This window comes from Varroa destructor, unplaced genomic scaffold, assembly GCF_002443255.2.
Source record: "Varroa destructor unplaced genomic scaffold, Vdes_3.0 BEIS01000007.1, whole genome shotgun sequence".
Taxonomy (NCBI): domain Eukaryota; kingdom Metazoa; phylum Arthropoda; class Arachnida; order Mesostigmata; family Varroidae; genus Varroa; species Varroa destructor.
The window spans coordinates 8,920,703-8,947,716 of NW_019211460.1; the positions used below are offsets into that span (position 1 = coordinate 8,920,703).

At 39.5% G+C, this 27,014-nt stretch overlaps 1 protein-coding gene across 6 annotated transcripts in view; it reads right to left on the reverse strand.

The window, feature by feature from the left end:
* The window catches only part of LOC111253745 (uncharacterized), a 159,387-nt gene that overhangs the window by 6,989 nt on the left and 125,384 nt on the right, over nucleotides 1–27,014 (reverse strand). For 3 of the 6 annotated variants that reach the window (XM_086975422.1, XM_086975425.1, XM_022813634.2), the window contains 16 exons: nucleotides 25,880–25,912; nucleotides 9,952–10,021; nucleotides 9,071–9,112; nucleotides 8,531–8,571; nucleotides 7,462–7,819; nucleotides 6,698–7,150; nucleotides 5,316–5,626; nucleotides 4,975–5,028; nucleotides 4,691–4,822; nucleotides 4,301–4,507; nucleotides 3,737–3,913; nucleotides 3,152–3,371; nucleotides 1,672–1,823; nucleotides 1,170–1,349; nucleotides 334–646; nucleotides 141–179 (listed from right to left, as the gene is read on the reverse strand). In XM_086975422.1, coding sequence (XP_086831548.1) covers nucleotides 141–179; nucleotides 334–646; nucleotides 1,170–1,349; nucleotides 1,672–1,823; nucleotides 3,152–3,371; nucleotides 3,737–3,913; nucleotides 4,301–4,507; nucleotides 4,691–4,822; nucleotides 4,975–5,028; nucleotides 5,316–5,626; nucleotides 6,698–7,150; nucleotides 7,462–7,819; nucleotides 8,531–8,571; nucleotides 9,071–9,112; nucleotides 9,952–10,021; nucleotides 25,880–25,912 — 2,782 coding nt within the window. The remainder of the gene's footprint in view (nucleotides 1–140; nucleotides 180–333; nucleotides 647–1,169; nucleotides 1,350–1,671; nucleotides 1,824–3,151; nucleotides 3,372–3,736; nucleotides 3,914–4,300; nucleotides 4,508–4,690; nucleotides 4,823–4,974; nucleotides 5,029–5,315; nucleotides 5,627–6,697; nucleotides 7,151–7,461; nucleotides 7,820–8,530; nucleotides 8,572–9,070; nucleotides 9,113–9,951; nucleotides 10,022–25,879; nucleotides 25,913–27,014) is intronic. The other 3 variants (XM_086975423.1, XM_086975424.1, XM_086975426.1) reach the window with 3 other exon arrangements.

The following is a 27,014-nucleotide window of genomic DNA, read 5'->3' on the forward strand; positions in this document are numbered from 1 at the left end:
GAAGCATTGCCTTTCAAAGCTACTGTTTATTGCAAAATGAGATACATTTGAGGCCAGTATGTTCAGTAAAAGTTCGATTGAATTGAAGATTTTTTGGCCAGTTCCAAAGGACGAGTAGTAATTTTGCATGAGTCACTTACTCATTGGTCCAGGAGCACGAAGCATGGCGCTTACAGGTGCTGTAATTTTGAAAACAAAAACCTGTTTAAACAATATAGACGCCGTGATCTTAAACTCTGTTTTTAGTTAGTCTTAAGCGACAATCGGTATACACTCGCAGGTAATTCCCTACTTAAGTAGGATACAGAAAATTCAGCTTGATATTGAACATGCCATTGCCGTTTGAGGAAGTATCCCAACTTGGTCCTGCCGGTCCTGGAGGTCCAGGGGGCCCGGGCGGTCCAGGAGCCCCAACTCCTTGGGCTCCTTGTGGTCCGGGGGGACCTTGCACTCCTAATCCTGGTTCGCCCTTTTCGCCTTTAATTGTTGCCACGTCAAATGAGCTTCCATCCGAGAATGTCACAGGCCCGGGAGGTCCTGGCGGACCGGGTAGTCCACGTTCACCTCTTTCACCACGTTCGCCAACATCGCCACGAGGTCCAACCGGTCCTGGGTCACCAGGCTCTCCACGGATTACGTCACCATTCTGCAATGTGGCGTCAACCAAATGGGTGAAAATTTAATTATACACGCGTTTTTCAGAACTACAGTAAGGCATTATAGAGTTGAATATATTTTATCCCTAAGCAAGATTTTATAAACGGCCAGGTAAAGGAAATAGCCCTTAAGCCGCTGTTAAGAAGCTAGCGCTGATCGAGTGAAATCAATGTGCAATTTAAGCCTACCTACAAAATGAATACTATCTATCTAATTTAATGCGGCATTCGTTCACATGAAGGCCACTTGATGTTTTAGGAGGAATTCATATGTTAACTCGTACACAAAATAATATATATATATATATATAATTCAGTACACGATACTACCAGCGGCTTTATGTCGATTAACACCGAAAATACTTAGTAATGCAGAAAAGAAGAGCCTAGGACGCGTTATCAATTCAGTATTTCACACAAAAAGCTAATGAAAGGTTTTTCTATGCTTTAAGTTTTTCTCCTCCTGTAGAAAAGCCGTTTTTCGCTTAAATTTTTTTTATGAAGCTTATTTACCGCGCCAGTAACGACACCCGGTGGTCCTGGGTCTCCTTTGTCTCCCTTAATTCCGAGATTACGCCCAGGGATACCAGGTGGTCCTGGAGGACCTGGCGGGCCCTCAGGACCTTGTGAGGGACCTGGAGGCCCTGGAAAGCCGCGCTTTCCTCGACGTCCGGTATCACCTTTATCTCCCTTCTACAACGGAAAAATTACAAAACATAGAAACCCAGAGGTGATGATTTTTTTTTTTTATCAACTATTACTTACATAAATTGCCCAGAATATTTATAGAATGCCTTCCACTTAACTTAGTTCAACTACGCTTACCGCCACTGTAGAATTGTTGAGCTGCTTACACCTGCAGCTTAGGGACTGTAAAACAGCAGGTCATAAATCTAGAATATACTTTTGGAGGTATAACCTTTAACTGTTCATGAACCTAGCATGATCTGTGTTAGTCCCCGACATCTATGAAGGAATGTTTTATTGTTTGAGATCGTAGTTCCCAGTGACTAACCATAACACGTATAGCTACGTTATCTCCAAGTAGGGTGACAGGTCCTGCCTCTCCTTTGGGGCCTACGGGCCCTGGGGGTCCCCGTTCACCAGGTTCACCTTGAAGCCCTGGCGCTCCCTCGGATCCGTTCACGCCAGGGTCGCCCTTATCACCTAATGGAATGAAACAATTTATGTGAACTGCCAGCGCACATGATAAACTGAATAATTTACTTCTTGAACTAAACACCAATTACGAGAAATCGCTAACTGGAATAAATCAGATAAAAATATTTGTTGTTTTTACTGAGATACCAGATTTTGCTTTAGAAATGTTCTATAAGGGCACTTCACCATTTGTTCAAATTAATTAATAAAGTAGCTCCCAAAACAATTATGAAATCGTAAACGGGAATTTTGCTTTTTTGCAATTTTGAAATGTATTTTATAACCAATATACGGCAAATGAAATGTACCTTTTACTGAAAAAATGAAGGAAGCTCCGCATTGAACCAAAAAAAAAAATCTTTCGAAATGTATATATATATATATATATATATAGTATAGTTTTGAAATAATATTCGATACTGTACCACATGCTTGTGGGTATTTTACAGCAGGATATTTTACAGCACAGTTTGCAGGATCGAAAGGTTAGATTATTTGTTGAAACTCCACCGTTCCTACGCTACTTTCGGCTTAAATTGAAACGAGGCTTCTTCATGGACCCGCACAATTATAATTATCATCCTTACAATGATGATTATTACTATTTATCGATAACACGCGTATCGACAACTATAGGTGACACTGCCAACAGATCTGATGGCCATATGTGGGTCCATCTACGTGTACGTGTACGTCCGTCTGTGCCTAAGCGTATCAAGTTGAAATCAACTAACGCGGCGCTACTTTTACCTACAGTAATAATAAATCAAACTCGCTCGATTTTTATTCGACCACATAAACCCGATCGCCATTTTGCTTTATCCAAAACAGTGTCATAGGACCGGTCATATGGCTTGCTCGTGTTGAAGTGGTCGAGGTGTCATCGACCAATAGCGTCGTAGTTCGGTCCAGTTTGGACCTTTTCGACACTAGCCTACCATGACCACTGACAGTGGGAGAGTGTACAGGGGATGTATGGTCCCTAACTATCGCTTGCGAAGAATGGTAACAGTGGTAGAAATGTATATAAACTGTTATATTTCGACGTCAACAAACTCCCATTGTGACCTTCGGTGCCCACAAAAAACCAGCAGTTTTTTTTTTGTCGTAATGCATGACCATCTAACAAAATCGTTGACAGTAACAATGAGAATGAAAATTTCACTGATGCTAAAAGGCTATATATATATATACACATATATATATATATATATATGTGTGTGTGTGTGTGTATGCAGTCCAAAATTGTCGCGAAATCGTAAAACTGCTATAACGATAAAGCATACCAAAGATTTAATCTAACAAAACAAATCGTGATACGTGAATCGTCATACCTTTGATGGACTCGAGTATAAGTCCATTTTCGTAATCATCATGTGTCAGCACACTTCGTCCTGGTGGTCCTGGAGGTCCAGGCAAACCAATTCCTGGGTCTCCTTTCTCGCCGCGCTCTCCTGGGGGACCGCGCTCGCCTACTCGGCCAGGCGCTCCGGGTCGTCCATAGGCTCCAGGTATACCTGGTTCACCTTTACTTCCCTGTCGTCCGGTGACCCCCTAAAAAAACGACATAGAATCTATCGGTATGTAATAACTCGTATAGCTTAGTATGCTATTCATATTTTTATCGGCACATCAGCTTGAGTATAACGGTGTGTGATTCGGTTTTGTTTTTTTAACTGCACAAGAAGGTATACAAACAGGTTCTTTTGATCTATTTTTAGGTCAATAAATCCCAAAGGAGAGTCACCAGCTCCTGAGTAAAACAAATATGTTATATATTTTCTATAGTACTAAAGCATAGACTAAGGCGGAAAAATTACTCAATTGATGGGGTCCATTTTTTTTATCAATGCATAGCCTAATTAATCATGCCTGAAGAGTGAGTCTGCATAATATGTCTATAGTACTGAGTTTCCTACCGGCGGTCCTCGCAGCCCTCGGAAGCCTTTAGTACCGGGTTCTCCTGGGGCTCCTTTTTCTCCTCCAGGACCGCGCGCCCCCTTTGGACCGGGCGGACCCTGAGATCCTTGCGGTCCTACTGGTCCAGGTGCACCCATATATGTGCCATAGGTACCATCAGCCAAACCGGTGTCAAACTTTAAATGACAACAAGCGACAATCTGATTAATGAGTTGATTTTTCATTAATTTTTGTGGTCGTTATATAATTGCCATAATTACACTGTAACAAATTAATTAAATATACATATAAATAAACATATAGTAACATACGATAATTAGAATGTAATACTGCAGGACGCCATGCAGAGTACAGTATCACGTTAATCATTAAATATTCGCATCGATATTTTAAAGACTACGTTCAGTTGAAGACAGAGAATCATGTGTGTCTCCGGGACCGCATACGTTAATGCAATTCACTAATAAACAATATGCATACGTGTCCGACCATATGACAAAAACTACCGCTTCACTCAACGTCTATTGCAAGAAAAAAACGTTAACGAGAATCGATATACTCACGTCAAAATATCTGCCGTGCGAAGGTCCTGGTGGCCCCGGTGGTCCGGGCGGCCCCTGTGGTCCCTGCATACCAGGCGTGCCTTCTGAGCCTGAATCACCTTTTTCACCACGGGGCCCTGCAGGTCCCTGTTGTCCAGGTGGACCTTGTGGACCTTCTGGGCCTGGAAGTCCCATTTCTCCACGGGGACCCTCCGATCCAGGTAGACCCTGTACTCCCATAAAATCGGCACTCTCAATTTAGATTATCTATCGAGACCAGCTTTTCCATGTTTAGACAGAAGTAAAGCAAGCGTTGAACCATTCTTTTTTAGAGCGAAAATCGTTTAGAAACAATTTTGTTTAGCTGTAAAAGCAAACAAATAAAGCAACACCTATATGACAGAATCTTACAGGGCGTCCAGGAGTTCCGTCAAGTCCATCCCGTCCATCCCTTCCAGCCTGTCCACGAAGCGTCTCGAGGTTGACAAAATCCGAAGAGCAGCTGCAATTTCCCGCGGGGCCACGAAGCTTCTCTCGCAGCCCCTGGAGTATCAGTTATAATTATGATGAGCTTAGATTACACTTGCAAGAACGCAAGAAGATGCACAAGTATGTAGGCCAATTTATATAGATACGTACGTATATAAGCATATTTCTTTTTTTTAGTATAATTTATACTATATTTATAGACTTACGTGCTTGTTTTCGTCAATCCAAGCAGCCAAAAGGTCGAAGCTGCAACGTTCGTCCTGGAGAGATCAATGAAAGTATGCAGAAAATTCCGTGAAAATCCCTGGGAGAGCTTTGTTGATTATAACCCGAGCAATATATTTAATTATTATATTCAATTCTAGCAATGCTCACAGAAAATCCGTAAAAAAGTATTACTTACCTACCCCTATACCAATCACCTTTGTTTTGTATATATACAACAATAATAATCATTTTCATACAATAACTAGCAACAATATGGAAGTATGCGGAACGCAGCAATGGAACTTCAACTGTCCAGACGATGCTATTTATTGGAATGTACCTTGGCGACGTGTTCCTCGACGGCATTACTCATATCTGCGTCCGGCTCCTTACAACCCTCCTCATCGGTTTGCGCGATCTTTTCATCTGTACGGCCTACAGTGTCCAAACGATTGTCCGGTCGTTCGGTACTTGACTCTTGGAAGCCCTGGCCGCTCTTAGGGTTACTGTCATACAATGGACTCTCTTCAGCGTTATTGTCCCCCTGACCACTTCCCAGGTCCTCGCGGGCCTGTACGTCGTTAGGCAGGACAACGTCTGCTTGTTTATTGGAGTCCAAGCGATTTTCAGCATCAATATATTCTCCTTCGCCTAAATAAATTAACACAGTATTCGTAACTGCTGAAACTCGAACAGGTGCAACTCTGCATCTATCATTATGGCAAGCAAATTCAATGAGCAGATTTGTATGAATAACACTCTATTTTAAACGCATTGTGAGGGATTTGCTTCGTCAAAAAATCTGTGTTATTAAGCGGACGCAAAGGCGCTGTTAAACTACTAAGCACGGGGAAGCATTGTGTACAAAAAAGCAATGAATATATGTATAATCTTGTTAAAAGCCGTAATTCTATAGTTCAGTATTAAATTGTACTTATTCTTAGCTTCCCTTAGCTGTCGTGCATTGCTTGGCCCTCAAACACAAAAACCTAGCTAAAGCTTGGAAATCCGCATGTAAAAAGTTATGAAATCTTGGACATGTTAATATAGTTTGTTAGAATATAAAAAGGGACAAGTAACATTTTGTACTAAATGTATAAACTTGCCAAGTTACTATTAATTGTCTCCAATCGTCTTTACGAAAAAATTACCAGCTAAATTAGTAAACCTCTGTTACGAAAACAGACACTACTCAGCGTCGAAATTTTCGAAAAGGTCTGTTGACGTGATATTGTGGGCATTAATAGCATACGTGAAAGGTAGGCAGTGAATCAAACGTTCACCATAGTCAGTGATGCAAGAAGTGCTTGTAGTAATAATAGTCATAATTTTAGCGATTTGAGCGTTAACCGGAGATCAACCTTAGGTTGCCAGGCAAAGGTTTAACACTTCACGCATTGTTAGTCGATTTAAAAAACGCAGCCGCATAGCCACGATGGCTATAAGCATTGTTCGTTCGTAACTTAATTAGTTCAGGTTAGTGCCACCTGGATCATTCTTTTTTTGTCCACTCATCACATTCTGTGTAGATAATACACATATTACCAACAAACATTCATTCATACAAAAAAGCAAGATGTTCTCAAGTGGTTTGGTTAGCCCTGTGGCGTAGACCGAGGTGCTCTCGTCAAGCCCTATAGGCTGTGTTACTTATTCTTTGGTGCGGGTGAGAGACTTATCCAGGCAATCGATATCCATAGTATAATCTTCTATTCATCGTACCGCTGAAATCCGCCCTGCCCTCTTCTTCTTCATCATGATTAGCATTCGCTTGACTATACACGATATGCTTCCGGACGTCATGTGTGCTTAAGAGTTCGCTGTCCCTCACATGGGTGAGTTCGTCCATTGCCTTCATTTTTCCGTTTGCTGTCATTGGTACTGTTGCCGCTGTGCTACGATCATCCCTAGCCGTGGCCATAAACTGACTGCTACCGACGCCCCGTCCACGGAACGGTGGTGCCGACAAATCTTCAAGACGACGTGTTTGCGTGGTTTCGTGTTTGGTACTATGGTTATCCATGTAACCTATGTCCGCCTCAGCCGGAGACAGTATCGCTCCGTTGTTTTTGGCGTCATAGTTATTATACTCGACGACAAAGGTCGTTGGCCGCTCACTTGTTGATAAGAACAGGGTCGTGGATAGAAGCGCTGTGTGATAGCCTATCGCGTTGTCTGAGGACGAAGCAAATGGTAGATCGATGTACTTGAATTCAAAAGGCATTAAGCCGTCGGTATCTATCGAAATGGTTACGTACTTTCCAGATGAGTTGTTCTTAAATTACGTAAAGCATATCTAAACCATCGAGCGATATGCGCCTGACGCCAGATCAAATTTGTAACTATCATACTATGCCTAACAACCAGGTTCAGTGGGAGCGGAACGCCATAGCAAGACAACTTTTGGGAAAATGTGCATCTCTATATTACCATGTCAGCTGTTATGAAAGAGTAACGTCATTTAACATATAGCTTGTTTGGTCTACCAGTATCAAGAGGTTGCTGGCGTTCGTTTGTTCCACGTCTCGAATCAACCTCGAGTTGCTTCAACGGGTTATCCTTGGTTCTGCTTTCTCTGACGTTATCGTCTTTGGCTGTTACAAATGGCTCAATCTTATCACCGCCTTCGTGAGGTCCTTTGTTGAACGACGCGATTACAGCACTGGTTTCGGCCACCTGATTGCCAAAATGCTCGATATCTTCACGGTCCGCGTGGGCCGCTCCAAGGCCGCCGTCCTCATACGCACCCCCGTGTACCTGATGGCGGTTATGGCTGTGCTGCTGCTGATGCGGCTGGCGGTGACGTTGACGGTGGTGACGCTCGCGATGCGCTACGTGTTCCTCCTACGAAGTCGATGGAATTTGTGCCCACATAAAAGCGTCAACTAATTACATTATTTATGTCCCAACCCCTGTATATCACAGCAAAACTAAAGTGGGCAGTGCCTTACCTATCCGATCAAGGACGCCTCTTTAGACTAGGGAAAATAACTAATTTTCTTCCTATAATCGCTTGCAGGAAACAATATATATATATATATATATTTGTTTCCTAACCTAACCTAACCTAACCTAACAGCTAACCTAACCTAAAGTTGTACAACCGCTGCCCTAAATTTAGTGCAAAAGTAGAAATAAAATACCATGATTTTTAAGTAAAATCTTTTGCTGGACTATGTAAGTGTTTTAATATCCGATTGAGGTAGAGTTTGGAAATTCTATGTTAAACTAAAACCAGAGATGGGTTATTATTATTATTATATGAGAAATGCTAGATATTGGCCGAGTTTCTCATGTTTCGGCACTCATATATTGAAGCTATGAAAGCAATTGTTAAGACTTGTGGCTCTCTGATTCGATCCGGTCGAACTCTAACGCTTAATACGAGCTGTCTTATTTATCTTCGTAATGAGAACGCTTCTTCAAGCATAGTTCAAAGTAATGTTTGGGTAAGCATTCAAGCTCGACTGGGTGTGTGTGTGTGTTGGATAGATCATGCTCCAGCTGATTCAGCGTTGTCCAATGGTGACAGGAACGACTGCCGTTTTGACATACCTTCTCGTCACGGTGAAGAGCATCTTTGTGCTTCACGGTGTCTGCAATGAGTCAAATACACAACCAACAATATATCATAGTTTGCCCATTTGATTTTATTATTATTATTGTTGTTAAAAACGACCTATTGCATAATTTGTTAAAGCACCTACCATTCTGGTATGTCAGCCATATTAGTCTATAGCCGTTTGGTTATGAGCGTACATTGGACAGCCTTCCAATGAGGAAAAATCGCACAGAGACAAATTTCCATGTTTGGACTTTAGGCACGAAAGTACGCACTCATTTGAAAGATAACGCTCACAAACTATATTCCAAATCGTGATTTGGCCCCTGCATGCGGCATCGAAGCGAAAAATAAGTTGCTGGTCAAGTGTTGCTTTTCTCAGGTGCCATTGGAATCATCCTCACCGCGTATCTATACGGCATAAATACTTTTAAACGATATAGATAAGAAGCAAGCACGATATTCAGCCGCACACACAAAAGTAACAGTGAAAAATTTAACTGCAAAGCATCGATCAAACTGAAGTCTCTTACCCTGTTTCACAAAGTAACGCCCCTCTGAGGGTGTCGGAGGAACTAAAACGAAACACAACCGAGAACAGATTATGAAGCAAAAAAAGTTAACTCGAACAGTCACCATTGATATACAATGTCGTATAAGTTACTTTTCTATTGAAAACGATGCTACCAGTAACATCAACATCTATTGATATGTAATGACAACACTATTTCATTGATTTATTATCCACTTTATAGCTGCTAAATGATTATGTGTGCAAGCTAGTATGGGCTAACAGGACAATTTCTGTTTTTTTTTTTTCTTAATATACATAATATATAATTAATGCAGTATTATGTCCATTTTAATGAATTACTAAAAAAAATGATTAAATGTCACTTGATAGTTTGGTCATATCGATTTGTTATTGGCGCTTCATACCACCACGCTCTCTTCCATCGTAGGTACCCTCTATGGGTATCTTGAATGTATTTGAACTATTAGCTTGCTGACCTCCGCCTCATTCTGCTAAATAGTACGAAACAAAATATTGAATACGGTTGAAAGCTACGCCCTACTAAAATAATGTTAAAATCTAATTAATTCTACATGTTTTATCGAAGTAACCTGAAGGTCTAAGCAATGACTCGTTTAGACATATAACTACTCAGTAATATTACGTTAGCTTTATGAGTAGTAGTACTTTTTATAATACTGAAGTATTCGCTGCTAGGATTAATTTGGTTGGATTAGGCTTAATTAATTTGGATTTTTACAATCAAATCCAGTAATTCGTAATTTAACAGGTAATAATATTTCGGAAATTTTATATAAAACAGTAAATTTCCTGAATATATATTTGGAAATATTCATTTTGTTTGAAGAGTTCAAGACGGCGGGCCATAAAGGGACAGACCATAGTTTCTCAGATCATCGCCACTGCCATCCACGGTTAGTTGAGTATCATCGATGAGATGGTCCCCCCGCTGAAAGGCAAATAAAGTTATCATGGGTTAATGTTTTAGTCAACATCGTTATGTAAATTAAATTCCTCTAGACTAAAAAATGAGACCGACCAATTTATCGATAATTACAATCAAAGTGGGTCGATTTATCGCGTAACTTCAAATATCCGCCTGTCTGATCGGAACAATTAGAACTACTTAGTTGTACTTAGTACTAGAAAATATGCCTATAATATATCATATAAGGTTGCCTATAAAAAAACCCGTGCAGCCGGATCCCGCCAGATCAAATCAGATCTATGTCATCTAGTAAATTATGATCCAAGCCGACATTTTTCAAACTGCTGTTTCCAATACAGACGCTTAAAACACCACATTAACATATTACCTATGTCGATAGTGTTTTTTTATTATCGATTTTGGATTTACTGGATTCGGCTAATCTATAGATTTTTGTTTCTAATTCTGTTAGTAACTTTTTTTTCATAAAAAATATTTAAATGTCCATCACGTCCTTCGTCCTTATTTTTTTTGCAATAAGTAGATACATATACGTATATATATATTTGGTGCATTATTCTGTTCCCAGGACGCTACGAAAGCTTGAAGATGAAGAAAATTAACTCCAAATTTGTGCAAAACATTGTGCAAACAATTGACATTTGTTACACAGGCAAAACAATAAGGTTTTCGAAATTTTCATTCAAAAATGTCAATTTTAAGTGTAGGTGTACGTAACAGTTACTGAGATTTATCAATTTTGCGTCAGTAAAATATTACGTTATCTTCCGTTATTTTTCCTAGAAATTTTTTTCAAAGATTATTTTCGAACAGTGTTTACTATACTAACCGCTACAACTTTTCGATAGATACGTATCGGAAATCCGCTCAAAAAAGCACTGAAGAATTCTGCCCCACTGCTACGTGGGTGAGACGGACTCCCCGATGCATTTTTGAAGGGTTTCACGCCGAAGTATCTATTTTAAATTCAAAGACATATATAGATTTTGACTGAAATCAGCGAGCGCTTTTCACTGATATTAAGAACGACCTTCCGCAGAGAACACCATCTAAATAGGAGGCTACCATTTTGTCAGTATAAACAACTTTCGACAGAAATCTCGTCAAAATATGGCCCATTTCAGCCCTATAACTTTCTCATAAACATATGTGCATATGATTAACGTTATGCTTTGTGGAGTGTGTAAAAAAATGTTCAGTAAATTGGCTCTATGCTATGCGCATAGCTATTTTCAGGACGAAACTCTAGTGAGCCGCTAAAAATCAGTCCAATTCGATCACCTCAAAAACCCAATTTGGGTCGGGCATATAAATAAATAAACAAACGGACACACAGTTTTAGTAGTATAAATAAATTGGGTGGAAGCCTCTACCCTCACAAAGTTCACCCTATGTTGATTGCAAATTTAATCAATTTATTGATATTTGTGTCAAGTGTAGACATTTGGCACAAAAAATCAATGCATTCGAGAATAAACAATCTTAATGTTGGCTCTCCACTTAGCGAGGCACTTCTGGTCTGTGATTGTGCATTGAAGACTAGATAGGCTATTCAGTGAGTGACTCTGATTTTCATCTTCCGGGTTGGTGTCGTCTTAACAGCGTTTGCAGAGCAGTCTCACGAAAGAAGCCGTGGTCAAGTGCTCCTGGAATAAGTAACTCAAGTGTAACGGTCATCTGTATGCGAACGTGATACGTAATTTCAGTGCTGGCAATTATCTTGGCGTGTAAAATTAGCGATACGATATAATTTAGGTTTTTTGTCTTATTTCACATTGAGAAGTATCCGTGTGGGACAATGCGAAAAATCTGTAACAGCTTTCAGATTAGACAAATGAACCCCGAAATACGTAATCGATGGTTACAGTCAGAGCAAACTCACAAAGACTCGCCCTTATAAAGGTCCTGAACTGTAGGTGCGGAGCGACAGATACCAGTCCCCCATCCCCGGGTAACGTTCAGTATCTATTAACCGCTCAAGAAGTTGAAAACGAGATTTGAGCATTAAAAATAAATGACATTTATTAATAGAGTTAATCTTGGGAAATTTCTTTCAGCTTTCCCGATAAGTGTGTCGTATATATATTGGAGTTTCGAAATAAAAGCATCTCTAGCTAATGTAACATAGCTGATACACAGTGGAATAAATTCGAATTTCATTTCGAGCTTCGACGGTCTTTATCTGTGTTTGCTGATAGCTAGCTCTTCTTCGACGCGAATATTATCTGTATAATCTAGTAAAATATGATAATAAGTAAAGCCGATTGGCATTAAGTAGACCGCTAGATCTTGTTCTAACACGAAATAGGCTTTCTACTATCTTGTTTGTTCGCGAATCACTACCGCGCCTAATTCTTTAATCTCGTTCTTCTGATGTCGAAACGACGTTTAAGTACGCAAAAATATAACCATTAATTTCTTTTCTTTTCGTTTTGTTTTTTTATCCGTTTATCGTCTGTTTTCTGTCACTCACTCAAACTTCTCAAAGGAATCACCAGTCCTTTACTTTGGGCATATGTTTATTTCGTTGTTCGCGAAGCATTTAGGATACTCAATAAGGATTATAGGCGTTTGGCCTATTATGGCCAGTTCAGTGGAACTTAGTCATCCCGTCGATGGGAGCCTCCGCTGCTATGAGGTTACAATTAAGGTGGGAAAATACGATTACCTCTATAGTATAATTGGCTATAGTTAATGGGTGCATAGTAAATCATTTTACTTTTATAATAATTTATAGTTTTGTATATTTTGCTTTACATTTATGTAGAATTTGTTTGCATGTGCATGGCCAACATTTCATAATATTCAATATCCCAACACTAGTACAACATGTTGGCAAATCATATACTGTAGTGGATGTACGTAGGTAGAACTGTTTTCATATTCAAAGAGTTTTCAAATACTAATAAATTATCCATTATACAGATTCGTCATGTTAAAATATGTTGATATGTGTTGGCATTGAAAATAGTTTTTCATCTATTAATAAAAAAAAAAAACTCTAACAATTATTTTCATTTCTACACCGACCTATTTAACTGGCATCGTTCAGCTATTTGGTGTTTTTTCGTGACAAAGTAACTTGAACTAATTTGTTATTAGAGCACCAAATCGGTACCCTTGAATAGTGGATTTTCCCTTCGCTAAAACTATCGTCGATTTTTACTCTGAATTTTTTATCGCAATATCAACACCGTAGAGTTCTACCTATCGTATACTTAGTTTTTCTGCGCAAAGTCCTTTCGCTTTTCTGCGTCAGACTATTCGTATATTATACTGTGTTGCTGGCATATTAGTTCGACATTAAGCATCGCCTACAAACCTAGATTGATATTGCCTGTTTTAGTAGCTACCAGATAGCGAAGTTTCAATCTAACGGTATTAACAAGTTGCTTGATTCGTGATGTTTGTGATTGCTGCGATTGTCATTACGTGTTTTTTTTTTTTACTAATTCGTGTACTGTTATGCCTTGAAGGGCACGTTTTTTTCTTTAGTAACAGTTGAAAGCGCCGCGGTAATACAGCACGGGATAGATAAGAAAACTGAACGAACATTCTGCCATGTTTTGTACATGACTCAATCAGCAACATTTATCGCGTATTCATAAGATATACGTTTCAAAGTGTTGCTTCCTATTATGAGACTGCGATCTGGAACGCGTACACCGAGTTTAGATGAGCTACACGTAAGTTATAGATGGCCTGTGAAACGGAGAAGTATACACCAGATTATACCAGTAGAACAATACTGTCGCAGAATTGTCTATTGCCTAGCATCTGTCAAAAATAATTAGAAGCTAGATATATAAATAGAATTGACATAGGACGCCACAGTTAGGTAACGTTTTAAATTTTTCTACATGAAGACGAATAGTACTTAGAAATGGCGATTCAAAAGAAGCAGTCACAATGGCGGGTGGATCCATCTTCTAACAACAATCGTCTACCAGGACAAGATTTGAACCACAGGCGACTAAGGTCAAAATCGAGAATATAGACTGCCATGGTATCGCACATGTCTTGCATAGGTCGTTTCGGCCTTATTGCATGCGTGCTTTCCGCTATACTCTTTGTTTTGACGTTGTATAAGTTCAGTGCGAAATCGTGTATATTGCTCCTTATTATCAATGACACAGTCAGTGGTTAGCTTATCATCGTTGGCCAAGCTATTGTATTCTTTGTTGAACCCTTCTCCAACGCGCTTAAATATCTATAAGAACGCAGGCTTAGGTGTCGAGAAACTTTTATAGAAATTTGGTATTTCGATTTCTGTATAGCGGCGCGTAGCAAACTGATATGGTGCCTCTGATGAGAATCAATAATCGCTAATTTCCAAAACGATTATAACCATTTTTGCGTTAATTTTTGCAAAACTGGTCCAAGTTACTCGATAAATATTGATACCAAATCTTGACGCTACGCACGCAGATAAAGTTCAGTTAAGATCGCATTAGATTCAACTTTCCTGAACTTCTTTTACAGAAGCTCCGCTTGCTAGAAAATCATTTGTGAGAATGGCTTAGTTTTATAAATGATTATAAGTATTAAACTTAATCCTTAGAGCTTCAGCATCAGAATCATAGTACTAACCTAAAATGACACTTTACGTAGTTTATACTTTTAAATACTTAAATGTTGGTACACGTAATTGCATATTCGGACCATCTTAAGAATGACTATAACGACCTTTGTAAATTTTTTTTATGCGGGACTCATCTGACGGAAATTTACTGCAGCGTCCACTACATGAACTGTGTTCTGAGGAAAAAAAATAAAATAAAAATTATGTATTTTTTGTCGTCGTTCTCTGAAGAAGGCAATTTATACAATGGTGGCTTTTTCTTCAAGCGAAAATTTTGAGAATTTAGCGGCCTAATATTTTCATCGAAGTTTCAAAGTGAAGTCTGTTTTACTTAATACACCAGTAAAATAACCATGAGAGGAAAACGGAATTACTAATTTAAAATAAAGTAAAAGCTAACTGTTAAAGTAGGACTATTGGATTAAACAGCAAAGTTAAGTAATTACTCGGTCAGCGCAATGAACTTAATAAAACAGGGCGACGGGGTGCATTAATAAACTGCAATGGAACAAGAACGATCATTGCAACGGAGTAACGGATTTCGTCAAGCCGGATTATAGAAAAACAACAAAGAATTCAAGCTTCGGATTTAGACTGAGCTGGTGTAGACTCCCCGGGGGTTAAATTTACTAGTCCGAAGGTAACGTCTGACATGCACGTTTAGTTCTAGCATCTGCTAGAAGTACGTGGAGAAGCGCATGAGTTTAGGTGTCAATAGGTAAAAGTAAACAGCTTCTGTATATACGCAACGTTTATTGTTATTAAACGGATGTAATAAAAGCAACAGCTCAATTTCGAAATTTCGAGTTCATTTGCATACTAATTTTATAAGGAATCCTTATTATCCCTGGGCAATCACGCATCTACCATCGTCCCGTCAGCAGAACTCGAGTCGACAGTAGAGAAACTACGTCCTGGTAGTTACTAATGACCAACGGTCTACAGGCGGTATTGCCTTCGCCTCATCTCTGATCTTTGGTGCCCACAGTGATCGATCTAACTCGAGGCGAGTCGGATTGAAAATGTTCATTGCGGCATGCGATATTAAAGCCGGACTACACCCTAACTATTTGAAAGATCTGATACTCATGAATCGGGATCTGCTGAATCGGCGAAAATCCTTCTGTCTGAAACGTATACTGGGCCTACATGGGTCGGAAAGAAATATGATTCTTTTACATCCCTGCCGACCCTTCCCTTCATATCGGAGGTCTAATATTATGCTTCAGAGTCCTAGCCGCCGGAACCCTTTCTTAATGGTCCTCCGCAAAAAAATATCAGAAGAAGTTCGTCAAGTTCCATGCGAAGTTTTTTGATACGAGAAAAATAAGAGATAACAAATGAAATGAGTCCGATGGGATAAACCCTCACTTTGCTAGCCATTCTGCACTGCACATGATTTTCAGCAGAAGCTATACCGCGGGCCTCTACAAGCCAGGCAACATCTGTATTTAGACGTGTGATAAATCCAGTGTCGACGACCTACTGTCGCCTGGTTTCCTTGCTGAAAGGTTCAAAACTTCGTAATGACTTGTACTAGTCAACTGTCGAATGTGGTCGTTTCATTTTCAAACTGTTGACAACATCCTTGTGACAAATGATCGATTCCTTTATCTACTGCCATATGAATTACTACTATACTGTTGCTTTGTACATTTAAATTATCGTTGATAAGCCAGCAGCAGGAACATAATCGCCTCCTTGAAGATTTTTGACTTGCCCCAGCCGTTGCATCGGTAGGCAACGACATGATTGTTCCGTCACCTCGAAAATGGCTAACTAAATACGTTTAAAAATAGTTCTTTGAATACATTGATTAATATTGCTATTTATTTTTGTATTTTAACAAGCTTACAAGATTAGTGCTTTTTCTTAGCTTGACTACTAGGCAATCTCTAAATCATCTTCTAATGCTACGATATTTCAGGGATTTTGGCTCCTAGAGATATCTCGTTGGTAGGGTAGGTGTGCTGAAGGTTTCCCTTAGCCGACCCGCCCGGTCCTTTTGCCCGACCCCCCGGGCAAAAGTACCCACAGCTTACACCCTCCATACTCTTGTTTTGTGCAATCAATTATTAATCGTGTAGGAAGCATCATAGATACCTCATTAAGTATCTGTCAAGGAAACATCAGTTTAGTATATCTTAGGGCTTCCAATACACTGATAGTATCTGCATTGTATATTTACTATGCGAAAAGGATATTGCACACCTTAAGGGCACAGATTCAGATGGACAATTTATCGTAAGTAGTTCGTATTGAAAAACACCCCACTTTGAAACCTCAATCATCAGACTATCGTAGTTTTTTTCTCGTAAATGTTTTAACGAACGTGACTACGACCAGTTTTGAAATGACCGACACGAAACTGAAGCAGTTACTTTACAATATATAATATGAATTTACGACAAATGTATTAACACCTGACCGTTTCTAGTTTACGTTTACCAGTAAAGATTACTAATGGATGTTTCTAAAGTAGCTCGAAAATTCCCAGCCACTTAAACCCAATAGAACATACCACTAATACATTAGCTTTTAGACTCTAGACCTAGATTTTTTTTTGTAATAATATTTCTGCACAGGCTAAGCGATTTATTTCTATCCTTCCACTTGCAATATGGAATATTGTTTACGTTAGTCGATACCGATTCCAGTTTTAGGTTAGCGATCCAAATTGGGTTATACTGGAATGATGACAGTGAGGATAACAACAACGACAGCATAAGGCCATATCGGTGTGATGATGTGTCTTGCGTACATACAAGCATTACTGCGGACAAGACCTCATTAGGTTCGAGGTTAGATACCTGAGAAATTTGGTGTATTATCCTGTTTTGATCCCTTCTAAAGGGAGTCGCTGCGAGGCCACCTCAGGTTTTCCGATGGCGCGAAGGTTTCACACTGCGTTATGTTACTTGTACGCTGTCTTCGTATTATATAACAAATAGGACTCTCCAGGAGTAACTTTTTAGCTATATCACTTGTTTCTATTAGGGTCCATTCAGAATTTCGGTGGACAGCTTCCTATAGTCCATAGCAAGCTCGTATAAATCGGCTCTCTATATTTTAATATCTTGATATGTACTGTAGCTCGCGAAGTACTTTTGCTGAGTGTATTAAGGGTTAACTAAACGTTAAGCAATTAAATAAAGTGAAATAAATTCTATAAAGCCGTCGTGTTTTACCGTTTTGTGGTGAGAACAGTCACGTAACAATGAAATTTCATTGAGAGTTGAGAGATCTCTGAATTAATGCACCACTAAAATTGCTTAACTTTTATCTGACAAAACTGGATTATGGATACGCCACACACCCGAGTTGACCTGAAAGGGGGTCGCGTACGAGCAGATCAACAATTTCGATATTTAGGAAAAATATAGATTTACGATTAAAGACAGCCCACATATATTTTTGCTTTTCAATTGCTTGAGGTGTAAAGCAACTTTTTTCCATATGGCACCCCAAGTTGAAAATTCCCGGGTCATTAAATTCTAACTAGAGCGGTTGCGCCCATTTTTGAACGGGAAAAAATTATCCTGATTGGCAGCGCGGAATATTTCCTATAAACTATTTTCCCCATCAATTCACTCAAGCTTTATGGCAACACAGTTTGCGCTGTCCGACAGCTGCGTCCCTTCCAGGTGGGAACGAGACACGACATAGTCGATTTTTCTTATAACCTCGCATATGATACTACGCGATAGCGTCAAATCAACGTGAAAAAGCTTAATGATCCAGCCATTAAGAGCATCAGGAACTACGCAAATAACTTTTATTGTATTAAGGTATAACGTTTTGGCAGAATCATCAACTGATCTGAATGTAGGCCTAGAAATGACATAGATGATCAGGATATTACTAGTAATTTTTTTACTTTAATGTTCACTTTAAGGAGGTCGCGTTTAGTTGAAACGGTCTCAGCGCTGAGTGAAGTCGATATTTTAGAAAATTTTGCTATTCTATTCACTTCACACTTGTAACGGAGGGAAGGAGGAATTTTTGGTGAAAATAAAAGAGGCCTTAAATTGGCCATTGCTAGGTGAAAATCCACAGGGTGAAACGGGCATACCAAGCTTTATATGGAATCCTTCGCTCTGCCGCTATTTGAATCGTCAGCTCTACCGTTTCACGGTGTGGCTTCCAACATTCTATAAGCTTGCTGATGCGTATTAATTCAATTCTGTACGAGTTATAACAGCGTGTGACGTAAGCAAAATGGGGTCTTCAACGCTATATAGTACCTGAAATGAATTTGCTGTTTTTCTGTATCCGGGCGGCAATCTCGAAGCACTTCCTAACGCTTTGTACGGTCATGATATCTGGGAGTCGATCAGCGATAACAAGGACTCTCCCCGCAGAAAAGCTTCTCGTAAACTATTACAAGGGTTATTTATCAGGGATGACGAGCACCACGCAATAAGGAAGGGCAACCGTAAACTGGTCTATAATACACTTAGAGGCCTTGAGAATATAAACAGGTGAAACACCTGCTACTCCGTACCCCGTGGCTGAGTGGTGAGCGTTACAGCTCAGCTTTAGGTTCGAGGCAGTTATAGGTGCACAAACTACTGAGCCATTGTACGGATCTCAGGAAGCGGAGATTTGGCGGCTGTGGGGACAACTTCAACGTAGTCTGAACCAGTTGCTTGCGGATAATTTCCACGGCAACGACTACAAAGCTTGAAAAATCAAATGATGAAGAAGAGTGCTTCAGGAGCAGCCGGTGCCGTCCCATTTATAAAATTCCGGCCACAAGGCTGTGGCTCGTTACTGTTGAAAACGATACATGTAAACTTACGTAATACCTGAGCCTAGATCATGACAATTCGATCAACGAACTAAAGGTCTTCTGTCCGGCTGCATGGTATCCCAGAGGTTAACAGTTCTTGACTAAGGACACGACGCTTCGTCGGTACGTTAGGCTAACTTGATACTTGGTGACTATAAAGTGTACTGATAAAAATAGTATAGATTTCATTAATGTTTAACATTATAAACATTGTCTCTAGTTAGAGCTATTTAGGCTGTACGGTCATTTACTGTTTATTACGCTTGTACATAGCACTCGTAGATATCTTGATTGCCAACAACTAATGGTAGCATATACGTCTATTTTCAGAAATCGAAATTTTATCTCGAAGCAGTTTTATCTAAGTTGTACTTTTTTTTTTTTTGTTAAAAGTTTGCCGAATCTATCGTAACAAAATCAGAGTAGTTTATGCCGTGTGATACGTATGTGCCGTCGTGTTGTGACTATGTGTATTATGTGATTGTTGAACTTTTATGTTTGAAGAAATTTTTTGTATTCTAGATCAAAATATGTAGATAAAAACTGGGAGAAACAATAATTGTTTTATTTGACAATGTGTATACTTAAAGCTCGGTTAAAGGAAAATTATCTCTTCCGATAAAACATTATCCTGCTATCAGAGGAACAAATAAAATATATTTATTGATTTTCAGTCGATTTTCTCCGAGTGCACGCCCAAATCTATATATAAGACAGTAGGTGCCATATTGATTCCCTCAAAACCTCCCCGTTCATGGTAGTTTCTCTCTATTTTGTGTTGGCCACTTAACGGTGTACGCAATGATTTCCGCAGCTACACTTTTGAATACTCACGTTCGGTGCTACGACGATGGGATTGGGGCAAGCTTTGTGTAGTTTGAATTTTTTTTTACTCATTTTTCCCGAAGCCAGATATAGCTAGACCCAAAAGGCCTGTTTTATTTTTCCCAAATGAGTCTCGCTACTGGATGCGAGCAACGCAGTTCCTGCCAGCATCTCTCCTACATGGTGACATCGATTCGATACGCGGTCACGATCGTCCATCATATGTAAAAACCTCGCCATTTCTGCGATTTCATTAACCAACATTGAATGAGTTAAGACTGCATACGAGAACGTCGAGACGCAACAATTAATCAATGCGAAAAAAAAAAATAGTATAGCATCGCTGTGACCCTATTTGCGACTTCCTTGTGACAGACTGCAGCAGATGAAGGTGAGCGGTCAAACATCTAAATTGGTGCTTTGACGTAGACGGTATAAAACTTATATATAATAGTGCAATCATCATTGCAATTGCAAGAATACATCCCTCGCAATAAGTCTGATCGATAATCCCTTTAGTGTAGTATAGTGATCTTCCGATGCTCAACAGATTTACAGACCTTTCTCGACAGTGATCATTGGACATAGCTATTTAACACCTGAATAGCGTTATGTGATTGGCTTTTGTCCAAAAAAAAACAGATTTATCATATAATTGTTGACGTCTTGTCACGTTACAACGTGCACGTGTACGTGTACGCTATATGCGTTTGTATGGATCCGCCGCTACATAAGGGGCGAGCAGAATCTAAACGTCCCGATATCGATAGAGAAATTCAGTGACATCGGCTACACCTGCACAGACAATCACGAGTACAAAAAAAAAACTCCGAATCAAACAATAGTTGAATTATCACTGCCATATAATGAGCCCTATTTATCAGGGGGTTTGGCAGTTCAGGTCGTAATCGTTACTGTTTTTTCCATAACAGATGATGGTCACTATGAAGCCAACATCGACCCCGCACCTCATCATCGTTTTTCCTTCCTTAGTTGCCTGATTGTCTACCCAGTAGTAGTATACAATTAAATACTATTTGTTTAATCTATTTGCTACTTAAACTAATAGTATTACTATTCGCTGAGAATATTTAAATAAATCTAGCATGTTCGAGATAAGATAAGATAAGGAAAGTGTCTGAGCACGCCCACCTTATGTGTGGCGCAGGAAATTAGCAATGGCCAGCTACATAGTTGTGACAAAGTTAAAATACGTAAGGCTAGACTATATTTTGAACTTTCACAGATACTGATTAGCAGACATCCTATAACTTTCTTATAAGCATCGGTAATGCATAATCTGTTTATATACTTGTGTAACATGTCTGTCTTTTGTTTTTTCAATAGAAGCTTTCATTATTTGCACAAAATGCAGCGTATTGCTGCATATAGTGTATGCTATATATAATACCTTCCTTTGTGGCCATAACTTTATGAGCGTCAAACTGGTGCCTTTCGCTAAAATTACCCTATACATTATATGTAAATACTACAATAAGCCTAACCTGTTACTGTTGTTTTCACTTTTCCATGTTCTATGACTTGGGTCAGTACTTCATCGTTTCTAATTGTAATAACGTGAATAATTTCTCAAATGAATTGGCTACCGACATCTTAATTACGTATCACTTGTTACCCTGGCGTCTTATGTACATATAGGGGCCGATTTTCATCAAATAAGGCTAGCCAGACATCTCAGCAAATTTCGGCACCTCACATTGACACGATGTTCTCTGGCAGCATCTGTTATAACTGCTTCAGACATCGAGGATAGTATACTGGAAAATGTCCGATACGATACAGCACGCTACTATAAAATCAGAGGGAACGCTAATTAGACATAACAAACACTTTACTATATTAGTAATAGTAAAAGATAATTGTCTATTAACAAGATTTCTACTTCTGTTCTGTACCACAAACGAAATGGCACAGGTAAGCACTAGGTGGGAACGAGCTAAACAGAGTAAATCATTTTGAGGTTGATATTGGCGCTAAGTGATGAAGCATCACACGGTGCAGTTTCGTAAGCTTCATTTCACAAACATTGACAGTGTACGACAACGAACCGATAAAGATTAATTAGTAGATGTACGAAAATAGACGGCTCTAACTGGCAAAAGGAGGTTTTAAACGCTGATATTGGGCTTATATATAGCGCAGTATCTCATGGAACTTGATTATCCCATGATCTAATCAGAAAGCTTCATTAAGTTGAATGGCATACTTCTCTGCTCTATATTAGCACCCCTGACGCACGTGGGAGAAGTTAAAAGAACTATTCTATAGCCATGCTTTTCTCAAAGGCGTCCAATCGTTTCAGCGTTACAACAAAGAGACTACCGGAAGGTGCCGTACTTCAGATTTCAAAATATACTTGAATATCATTTAAAATATGGAGGAAGCAAATTACCTTTGCTATGTAGCGACATCAAAGGAAAGCGTGCGTCAATTGTGTTAAATATGGCGTTCGGTCGATCGGTTTCGCTGGTTAAACGAATGTTTTTTTCTAGAGATTTTACGGCGTAACAAAAACACGAAAGGACGATTAACATTCTGTAAACTGTATGTTGAAAATAATAAACCAGTCTTCTACTCGACGGCGACATCTGGAGCATTGTCTGCAAAGACGAGTTTCCACCTAACAACTATGGGTTTTGTACATCCTATTACTGCCTTAATTGCATTGAACGCGGTGTATACCTGCATATGCGTCGTCACGGAGGAGATCTATGATAAGCATAATCACGACACATGGGGTCAATATACGTAAGGACCATGGAATGCATATACGAAACACATTTGGGTTTTAAATGGAGATTACGACACCAGGTTTAACGAAAAGGGCATGCTTTTTTATTAACATTCGGGCAACTGCCATCGTAAATATAGGCCGTAATAGGCGCAGAGAAATTCAATAACGCTGCATCGTTGTTTTTAATCCGGCAGCCATTATTATTATGATTATAATTATATATATATTAACAATGATTAGCATGAGGATAGCCAGGTGACTGGATCTGTTGTTGGAGCGTGCCCAGTAGACCTTATTAGCAGACATTTCCGGAAAACGAGTCTTCAAAAGGTGAGACAAAACTTCACCCATTTTTTTGGCGATATGTCAGATGGTTCGCTTGAAGTCAAAGAGGTTCGCTTGAACCTTGCCTCCAGGCCCACAAAGAATGGGCCAAAGGCCAGGGTGTTTTTCACGTGCGTAATACAAGAAACCAAGTGGCGTAGGCAGACCCAACCAAAAGTTCACTGGTGACGTAATAATCACTCGATTTGCCTGTCGTTGTTATGGCAAGTGTCGTGGAGAGTGTACTTAACGGGGTAACGATAATTAATTTTTTGCTAAACGAAATTGTGTAATCACTGAAGTTATAAGTTACGCTGGATAATTCAACTATTTCCTTCAGTTCTAAAACGAGCATGGTTGGCAAGGGCTACGGTGCGTCTAAATAACTACTGAGAGGCCTGAAGCAACCGCTATAAGAAGACAGCACAAGCGTGGCCAGTTTTATCGGGAGTTCCCTAATAAAATCACGCTGATACGTTAATAATTATCTGTACAACTTCACGGCGTGCCAGTGTTCTAGATCTTACCAGGTGCGTCTTATTTATTATGACAGTTTGGAACAAACATAAGTGGTAGATCGTAAGCTAATAATATTGTGCTACCATGGCCGAAGGTGATCCGAATAGTCTGCCATAAGCTCTGAGAGGCCTGAAAGTCTGCCTGCCGAAAATCGATGATGCTGGTTTCACTTGCAAAGCTGCTCTCATTATTAGCGACACAAATGGAACAAACTCGTTCGCTTTTCGACGGGGTTAGTTGAAACTCATACATGGACCGCCCCAACAGTGCATACATACACTGTGGTCGCCCGAACCGTACAAAACAATCGGAAGATCAATCAATAACTTTTTGATACCTGAAAAAGTATATAAAGCGTAATCTAACTTTTAAGGTCTTTTAAGGCAATCTCAAATGCCCCACCAACTATATGTACGAGTGGTTCTCGCGGTTGAAATAGCTTAATCACTATTTGTTTGATATCCTAAAAGATCCTTTCGGAATAGTTACAATATTGGAATGCTGACTCAAAAACTTGTCTAACTTGTCGGGCAGTACTTTTCTAAATGTTGCTCCGAGATATCGCAGGTCTTATATTGATAAGGCTCTGGAGCCAAGAAGACATAATGCCTTCACTAATCCTTCGCTATCAATTTTACTTCCTATCAAATTTAAATATAAACAACTATTATTAAGCAGAATTATTAAATATTATAGCAAACAGGTCTGAACAGTTGCACGCTCCCATTACATACAATGCTATATGGAAAGAATATCTATCCATTTGCTTATGATACATACATTTTGTACGTTATTTGTCTGAATTTAACCGTTGTAATAATTAGTCAACGTCAAATCATCTGCAGAATGGTATGAGACCAATGTGACGCCGGCCAATATATATATATATAAATTACTGGTACATATTTTAAGCTACTATATTGAGGTATGGCAACTATCAATTTAGCATTGCAAGTTCTACCTTAACTCTTCATGCGATGGAAAAACTTTCGAAAACAAGTAGTAATAAAAAAAAAAAAAAGAAACGAACCCCTCATTGAGGCCATTGTGAGAAAAGATTTCTTTCTGTGCGCCCTTTTATACACGATATAAATACTTGCAAATATCATGAGCGCTACAGGATCTACAAGGTATTAGTATTTTACGGATAAGCTATTTTGGTAAACATGTTTAATGTTCAGATTTTTTTTATTAAAATAGAGACCCAATTCAAGAACAATATTTTCCCTTTTAGGCCCAACTTTAGCCTTCTAAATATTACATTTATAGCATGTTATTCCAAGACTTTATCGAACATTCAAACTTATTCTTCTTACTTATTCATATTAGAACTTACTTATTCTTCAAGCCAAAATTTTTAGAAGCTCACCAAAATGTCTATTGCCTTTTTAGGTTAAAACAATATTGAACATTGTTCGCTGGAAATATACGCCTCCGGAAGCGTCAAATATTAAAGAGTACCTAACACACAGGTCACGTACTTACCATTCTCTAGAATATCTTACCATCTTATGCTCAAACGTATCATACTCAATACTACACCGTATGTCATATAATTTTTATTCCTTTTATAACAACTTCTTAGACTTCATACTCCGCAATTCCCTCCCTGTGAAGTACCAATCTACGCCTGGTTCAGCTATAACCCGGTCCAGCCATCGCCTCCGGGGCCGAATCACTCAGTGCTTAATTATCCCTTGATATCTGTATAGGTAGAATTGGGAAACTGGGCAGCTGTATGTACCATAGGCGATAATAAGTCTAAGGGCCAGTTGGAGGAGTGCCCAAGAATATCATTTGCCCTACTGCTTCGTTGTCGATAGCATATTGACGATTAAAGCCATCTAAACTGGACATTGTTTTGGGTTCGTGTGAGGCTGATTCTTCGTAGGCGGCACAGATGAGGCTATTGCTGGCATTATTCATTGTGAGCAGCCGTTACGTTCTTTTTGATTTGATCCGGAGAGTGCAGGATGGTCGCATATATAACTTTATGCTAAATACACAACATAAATTTACTATAAGTTAAAATAGACTATAATTAAATGACTATGCACGTACCTCGTCTTCGTGGAATTCGCCATTTCCCAATACCTGTGAAGCAATAAAATAGCTACTTATTATGAAGGTATCGAACAAATTATGCCACATTTTGGTGTCTATGAAGTTAGTATATTGATTTTGTTTTAAACTGAAATCAATATATATACATATATACTACGGGCGCATTCGGAAGTGAGCCGTATATGCGTAGTGGACAGTTATATCCGATTTTGCGTTCATCTTGATTTAAAATATAGGGGCAGAATGGGCAGCATGTTTCAGTCGTTTGTTATCGTCTCATCTTCACATATTTGCTATAATGTTCAGTCGCAAAACAGTATCTTTTTTAGATATAGAAGGTGCGGACCTATGAACCTACTCGTTGCCAGCAACTGGCTTCTTAACATTCTACTAGCAATTGCTATAATATTACTAGCACTACAGGGAAAAGGCCAATAATCACCCTCCTTATTAAAACATCAATCAGCTACCGCAACAGCAGGGAAAAGCCTTAATTTGATCGAACGAGCGAGTTCGCAGCTATTGCGCAAAGTCCTTACTACTTCCCGATATTGCGGATTAGCTCTAAATCGACCCCTAGGAACGACTGGCTTTTACCATTACAGCTTCATCGCCTATCCAAAGGCAAGGGGAGCTGTGAGTCATCGAGAGGGTGTCACCCAATATCCAAGAGGACCATACAGTACTGGCCGCCAGACGACAGAAAGGGTCATGGCGCCTGTTCGTTGCACAGTGTAGACAAATGAATAGGACATGACGCTTGTGTGGAGTCTCGAGATGATAAAGTTATAACTGTGAATGTCAGTTTTTTTCTGGTAAGCTAGGCGGTTCAACTTTTACACTTTCCGATGGAGAGATCAAATTCCAGGTGGCTACGGTGGCAAGACGACCAACTGGTACCATCGAGAGAGCGTGGTGCACTGCTACATTCCTCCTCTGTCCTGCTAGGTATATAGCAGGATCTCAGCGGGATCATCAGCAAGGTGTTACCACCGTCTCAGCTGGTTTCTAGTGTAACCCAGTGGCTTGGCAGGTTGCTGAGCATAACATCCGAACATAAACTGCCCGTGCAATATCCCAAAAGAGCCTTTTCTTCAATTCCCGAATGCGCAAAGCCTTCGACACCTATATA